The sequence below is a fragment of the Gigantopelta aegis genome, chromosome 8 (genome assembly GCF_016097555.1).
Source record: "Gigantopelta aegis isolate Gae_Host chromosome 8, Gae_host_genome, whole genome shotgun sequence".
NCBI lineage: Eukaryota > Metazoa > Mollusca > Gastropoda > Neomphalida > Peltospiridae > Gigantopelta > Gigantopelta aegis.
In genome coordinates, this window is record NC_054706.1 from 13,890,727 (window position 1) to 13,898,226 (window position 7,500).

A 7,500-nucleotide genomic window follows, 5' to 3' on the forward strand; every position below is an offset into this window, starting at 1 on the left:
TGGATGCAAAGATGGATAAATGGATGCAAGGAAGGGTGCAATAATGGATGGATGGATGGAATTACGGAGGTATTTGGTGGATGGAATTGGGTGAGTGGACAGATGTTATAACATAGAGATGGATGGATCGGAGGGTGATTGGGTGAGTTGGTGTTGACGAATGACCAACCACAATGATGATGATTATTATGAGGACAATGATGTACATGATGATGATGACGATGTTGGCGGTGGTGGTGATGATGATGATTATGATGATGGTGATTATGATGATGATTATAAAGTGCTATATTTCAGAGTCGGATAATGGTTGGAATGTATGCAGTGTATTTAAAGGAATGGTATAAGGTGTTTCCCAAGAGCCAGATTCTGGTGCTGAGAAACGAGGATTATTCCAAGGATATCCTTGGTCACATCACTAAGGTCTACAACTTCCTAGGACTCCGTAAGTACTCTATACAAATTGCATGTGATTCTCTATTATATTTACAGAGTAGAAGTTAACTCAGAGGTTGATTTAAGTGTTGAGAGGTGACACTTTGACGGCAAAATGTATCTTACCAGCGTTTCCTTTTTGTCACTAGAGCCGCCTCCATCAGTGGTAAAACGCCCGGGTTGGTTGCATGAGGTCATGGGTTCAATCCTTCGTAGATGGACGGTGTACCGCTAAGCTGCAACCTACATTAGTATTTTGTGAAGAGAAAAGACCATTATGGTATACATACCAACTGTTGCATATCATACATTTTAATTTCTATTATTACCGATATTAACGCGTGTCGGGACTCAGACTTAAGAAATTGTTAAGTTGGCAATTTTGAAAAAAAAAAATTGCCGTAGACAAAATACTCGCCTAGGACAAATTTGAGCCAGACTATGACAGTGTTCAACCAGTAACTTTTGCAAATACAAAAACCAAACATAACACCTTCAACCAACAGCAATAATGATTAATCGACGGGAAAAACTGCGTGTGTGTTGCGTGTGTGTTGTATGTTCGTGTGTGTGTGTGTGTGTGTGTGTGTGTGTGTGTGTTTGTTGCGTGTGTGTGTTGCGTGTGCTGCGTGTGTGTGTGTGTGTGTGTGTGTGTGTGTGTGCAAGCTTTCGTGTTTGTCGTTTATTATGTAATTGTATGGAGGTCATCATGACGAGCCAAGGTACCATTCCGTACAGTACACTACAAAATGCAGAATGCTCAACGGAATGATACCTTGGTTTGCGAAGATATATGGAGGTGTGCCTGCTGTTTGTTTCTTTTCTTTTTTGTAAGTCTCTTAAACAAGCTACAATTGTATATTAATTTTAGTGATTTTAACCAAATTAATTCTTTGTTCTTTTTAGAGGAGTTACAATCACAGACCGTCCAGAGAATAGCCAGTTTGAAAAGACAGTTCACCAGGTCAGAGAAGGATCTCTCTGTGGGCCCAATGTGGAATCAAACACGGACCGTGTTAAATCTCTTTTATAAAGAATATAACACTGAACTGGCTAGTTTTTTGGAAGACAAAAGATTTTTGTGGAATGAACTTATGTGAATAAGAATTCAGTATTATGGGTGTTGTTTGTATATTTTTAATAAGACAAAACGAAATGGAAGAATGAACTGAATATGGTAAATTAATTGATGGATGGAATGAAGGACGAACGGACGACTCAGTACTGATGTATTCTTCATAACACCCTAGCGTTTTTATTTGAATGGATAAACAAATGGATCAACGGACAAACAGAACAGCCTTGTTTCTTCAATGACTTCAGTTATGTTGGTTACGAATTAGAACATGAAAGCAGAATAAGAAACGTTTTTAAAATCAAACAAAAGCAATGTCCTATTTCATGTGGAATATCTTCAATTAAAAAAGATTATGGACTTTATTGTTAAAGTATTTGAATAACCATTTTCTGTCCTTACCCTTTTGTTACAGGATAAACTCCACTTCTTTATTTCTTAGCGTGCAATTTTTGCCGCAACAAGTCGAGATTTTCCTATAAAGCACTACTATGGGTGTAGTTGTCCATACAACCGTTGCCGACTTGCACGGAATAGTCGATAGCAGGAATAGGGGCAAAAAATAGCACTCTAAGGAATAAAAATGGGGTTTTATTTGTTTGTTTGTTTGTTTGTTTATTTGTTTGTTGTTATTTAATATTAATGTTCTGTTTTGCATACTTTTTTTATTTTATTATTTATTTATTATTATTATTATTATTATTATTATTATTATTATTTAAATACATTATATTTACACTATATTAATTTATCGTGTTTTCTAAATCAGAATAGGAGGGCAGGATGGAGTGCGGGAGAGACAAAGTTATTTTGAAATAATGGTAACAAGCTTCGCACAAACTTTAGTCAAACCGATCATGTATTAAACCAATCAAATCCGATTTTGGAATTTGCTACATCCCTTTATCGTGTTTCAACTCACACACCTCCGTCCCCCACTTCGAAATATTTCAGCGGACGCCCATCATTCATTAATACTATGTTGTATAAAAATCGCACAGCACCGCCCGTCACATTGCTAAAAATATCGCATACTAGTAGTTTTATTAATAGGTGACAGTTCGAATGTATCTCAGAATTGTGAATTTATGACACCGTTTCATCAAAAAGGCTCTATTAAGGCCCGTTTTTACGGTGGGACTCTTAGTAACGATTTACAACATTAATGTGACAAAATCATTTGATTGTACGATTGCATGCTTTGTTTTTAGGCCTACATTATATTGGAATAAAGTTATTTATTTTTAACAAATGTTTTTGGGTTGGGGGTTTTTTGTAGTTTTTTTCTCTTGTTTTTTTTATTTGTTGTATTCGTATTTTCGTTTACTTCTATACGGAGTAAAAAGATATAAAATGGCTATTTTATTCTTGTCTCTTTATTATTATTATTATTATTATTATTATATTATTATTATTATTATATTTATTAGTATATTTATGTTTCTCATATATTGTTACAACCCGTTTCATGATAGCAATCGGTGAGAGTGACGGGATGTAGCCCAGTGGTAAAACACCCGCCTGATGCACGGTCAGTCTAGGGTCGATCCCCGTCGGTGGGCTCATTGGGCTATTTTTCGTTCCAGCCAGTGCACCACGACTGGCATATCAAAGACCGTGGTATGTGTTATTCTGTTTGTGGGATGATGCATAAAAAAAAAAATCCTTCGTTACTACTGGAAAAATGTAGCGGGTTTCCTCTAAAACTATAATATGTCAAAAGTACTATAATATGTCATAAATTAATGTGCTCTAGTGGTATCGTTAAACAAAACAAAACAAACTTTAAAACTAAGCAAACGGATTTTTTTATAAACGCATGCAGGTCGGTTTCGTTTCATCCATAATTATATTGGTCATTCATTTTCCATTTCTCTCATCCTCAGGTATATGGGACAGCTATCCCATGGAAGAAAGCTATGTAAGAAATTTCTATCCCACATGGGATATCACGCGCTTGTGTTTAAGCATGACGTCGTTGGTAATATATGATGTCATATTAATGTGAGATGGTGACGTGAGGTCATTAGGCACAGTTATAAATTAATATTTTATTATTAAAACCTTTATTTTAAAAGCTGTCTTGTTAATTCGTAGTGTTGAAACAAACACGGCAAATATGATATTGTAGTTTGTTTATAATAAAATGGTGATTTAAAAAAGTTACTTGTTCAGCCATCTTTGTCTGTTTGTGTAAAATAATAGTTTATTTACCGAATGAATGAGAGAGAAACAGACTTCATCATATGCTGTCATATGGGATAGAAAAGTACACCCTCAGTGGTGAAAATTTCCAATCTAATTAAAATTAGCTCCACTATTACATATGGATCTAACAGCAGCCCGTTGGAGCTCATGTCCAGTTGACCTTTCATTCGACCAATCAAAACCTTCCTTGCAAAATCATGCCAGTGATGTGAAAAGAATTTGAAAACATTCGGGATTATGCCGAGGGTATACGAAATGATTCAGGTGAATTGCAAAGTATGCCGGAAACTAATTTCAATATAACATTTTATATAAAAATCGCTTTAAGACGAAAAAAAAAAAAACCTGTCACCTGGACATGAGAGTCCACGCAATGCTGTTAGATCTACTGGCAGACCCAGTAGAGCTAATTTTAATCAGATTGGAAAATTTCGACTCTGGAATTCGGCAAGCTTCGTCGTTCAGGTCGAAATTTCCACCACCGTGGGTGTACTTTTTCTATCCCATATGACACGTGATGGGAATGGGTTATTTAGCGACGCACTCCCACATGTGATGGAGTCTTATGGTCTACATCTAGATCATTTAGTATTTTCAATTTCTACATCTATCTTGGTATGACAATAAAACGTTCTTTCATACCAAGACAGATGTAGATATTGAAAATACTAAATGAGCGCAGACATTAAGATGGGTGGCATTGTGTGGGTGGGCGGGCGAGACGTAGCCCAGTGGTAAAGCGCTCGCTTGATGCGCGGTCGGTTTGGGATCGATCCCTCTCAGTGGGCCCATTGGGCTATTTCTCGCTCCAGCCAGTGCACTCCGACTGGTACATCGAAGGCCGTGGTATGTGCTATCCTGTCTATGGGATGGTGCATATAAAGATCCCTTGTTGTCACTCGAAAAGAGTAGCCCATGAAGTGGCGACAGCGGTTTCCTCCTTCAATATATGGGTGGTCCTTAACCATATGTCTGACGCCATATAACCGTAAGTAAAATGTGTTGAGTGCGTCGTTAAATAAAAACATTTCCTTCCTTGTGTGGTGATGGTAAACGTCGCTCCCCATAGTCACGACCCACTCCCTGTTAAAAGTTCTGCATATGCGCCTGAAAAATCAACCCGGATGTTGACTAGCTCTCTTTGGACACCACGATGTTTGTGTTCCACCCGATCATTACAAAACTGGCACAGTGCATGTCTATATTTACCGTGACGGTAAATCAAACACTCGTCAAACAGACGGTGTACAGGGTAAATAATCGTGTATATTCCAGCCACTGCCTATTGGGTCTTCCACTACACACAGTGCACGTCCGATCGAAGTCAATGCCGATAGAAAAATACGAAAGAATGTGTGTGTGTACCTGAAAGAACGCGACGGGTTTGTTGAAAAGGAAGTGGTGAAGAGAGGAAATATAATAAGATGTACGTGTTGTTGGTGTATAACACGAGATATAGTCACGATTTTAGCCCAGGTCATCCCGGCTTAAGAAATAAAACCGGTTGGGGCAGTACCAGGAACAATCCTGTCAGGGGTGGAGATATTTTACTTAACGGCTAATATTATATAGACCTTGCCTTTGGGGAGGGGGCTGGTGGGGTGGAGGAGTACTTAATTGCTCCCGAACCTTAGGCTATCAATCAATCAACCATTTGATTGGTGCTTACATCCAGTGGAGGTTCAAGCACGACTGTCTTGGGCACATTGTCCGCGATTCCCCTGTGTATGTGTTCAAGACAGGGGGTACCTATGATTATTAACATTTAATCCTTTTGTTGTACTGTTTTAATTCATACGCCAAGGAGACCTAAAAACTCTTCAGCTTGAACTGAGAGTGGTGTGAAACAAGAGAGATAGCTTAAATGGCGGTCTGATTACGTGACAAACCATTGGCGCTAACATAATTATCTGAACCGGCCTCGGTGGTATCGTAGTTAAACCATCGGACATAAATCTGGGTTCGCAGCCAGATACCGGCTCCCACCCCAGAGCGAGTTTTATGTTGTTGTTGTTGTTGTTTTGCTTTCATTTCTGTTTTTAATTATTGTTTTTCAACCTTTTGTGTTATTTATGCTATATAGGCTATGGAATTCAAGGGACACCCAACATTTTGAAGCCAGACTTCTTCTGTACTCCCAGTAAAATGACATCCCATAAGGTTATGGTTAGACGGAGCCCCAATATATGTGTGTTTGTGTGTGTGTGTGTGTGTGTGTGTGTGTGTGTGTGTGTGTGTGTGTGTGTGTGTGTGTTTGAGACAGAGAGAGAGAGAGAGAGAGAGAGAGAGAGAGAGAGAGAGAGAGAGAGAGAGAGAGAGAGAGAGAGAGAGAGAGAGAGAGAGAGAGAGAGTGAGTGAGTGAGAGAGAGGGAGAGACAGAGACAGAGACAGTGACAGTGACAGAGACCGATACGAGTGAAGGAAATGTTTTATTTAACGACGCACTCAACACATTTTTATTTACGGTTATATGGCGTCGGACATATGTTTAAGGACCACACAAATATTGAGAGAGGAAACCCACTTCATGGGCTACTCTTTTCGATTTTGATTAGCAGCAAAGGATCTTTTATATGCACCATCCCACAGACAGGATAGCACATACCACGGCATTTGATGTACCAGTCGTGGTGCACTGGCTGGAGCGAGAAATAGCCCAATGGGCCTACCGACGGGGATCGATCCCAGACCGACCGCGCATCAAGCGGACGCTTTACCACTGGGGTACGTCCAGCCCTCCGATACGAGTGAGTCACAGCAACTATCATACTATATTTTATATCAATGAAACGATGACTGACAATGTTTTTTTCACACATTGAAAGTTGACTTTATAATCATATTTGGAAAAACAGAATAAAATGCTTATTGCATACATATTTTGTAAATGTCATGTGTTGATGGTTGCTAACAACGGTTGTCAACCTTGCAAAGAAGTGAAACAGAGGTTTCCATTTAATAAATTATGAAATATTTTATAGCTTATACGTGCATATTTTCTATTTTGTAGATTTAAGTGATTCGCATGAAATGTATAATGCGGTTAGCATGTAGAACAATAAACAATGGGCGCGAGTGGACGGGAGTGGGGAGGGGGGGGGGGGGGTGAGCGCTAGGAGGGCACCGATCTCCTAACTCTGATGATATCACCCCTTCAGTTGAAAATCAAACTAATATATAAATTCCCCACCCACGACGTTGAATTCATCGTCGTTGGCCTTGATATATATCGTAGACCTAAAGAAAGACTGACATATTTTTTTAATTATTATAGTCTTGGCACACAAGATAAATAGAAAATACTACATGAATGGCTGTTCAATACCACTTATTTTACAACGAGTTGATTAAAAACGTATGTTTCGAGCGAAAGCGAGTTGGATACGTGTTTGAACGAGTTGTAAGACAAATATTATATATCGGGCATGGATGTAATATTCTATTTCTTACATATCTTCAAAAAAAACCCCAAACAAACACGTTTTTAAATAAATTTAAACGTCTTTTCATCTAAAAACTCAATTACGGCCTAGCGCTTGTAGTCAACTTATTAATGCATCACAGACAAATCAGTTTCCGGTAAACTCATACGTCACAGAGTAATAGATTTCGATTGTTGTTGGGGGTTTTTTTTGGTGTGTTTTTTAAATGATTGGATAGTATGGCAGTGGCGACCTGGTCATCACCTAGGAGCAGCCAGTCGTATATCTTTAAATTGTTATAACACGTATATATGTTATTAGTATGTGTTATCGAAAATAACGAATGATTTTCTCACCAAC

General features: G+C 38.5%; 1 protein-coding gene across 4 annotated transcripts in view; it reads left to right on the forward strand.

Moving 5' to 3' along the window:
• The window catches only part of LOC121379101 (carbohydrate sulfotransferase 15-like), a 24,852-nt gene extending 22,982 nt beyond the window's left edge, over positions 1 to 1,870 (forward strand). For all 4 annotated transcript variants that reach the window (XM_041507573.1, XM_041507572.1, XM_041507571.1 and 1 more), the window contains exons 7-8: positions 298 to 445; positions 1,342 to 1,870. In XM_041507573.1, coding sequence (XP_041363507.1) covers positions 298 to 445; positions 1,342 to 1,535 — 342 coding nt within the window. In that variant the 3' untranslated portion in view covers positions 1,536 to 1,870. The remainder of the gene's footprint in view (positions 1 to 297; positions 446 to 1,341) is intronic.
• Positions 1,871 to 7,500: the final 5,630 nt, after the last annotated feature.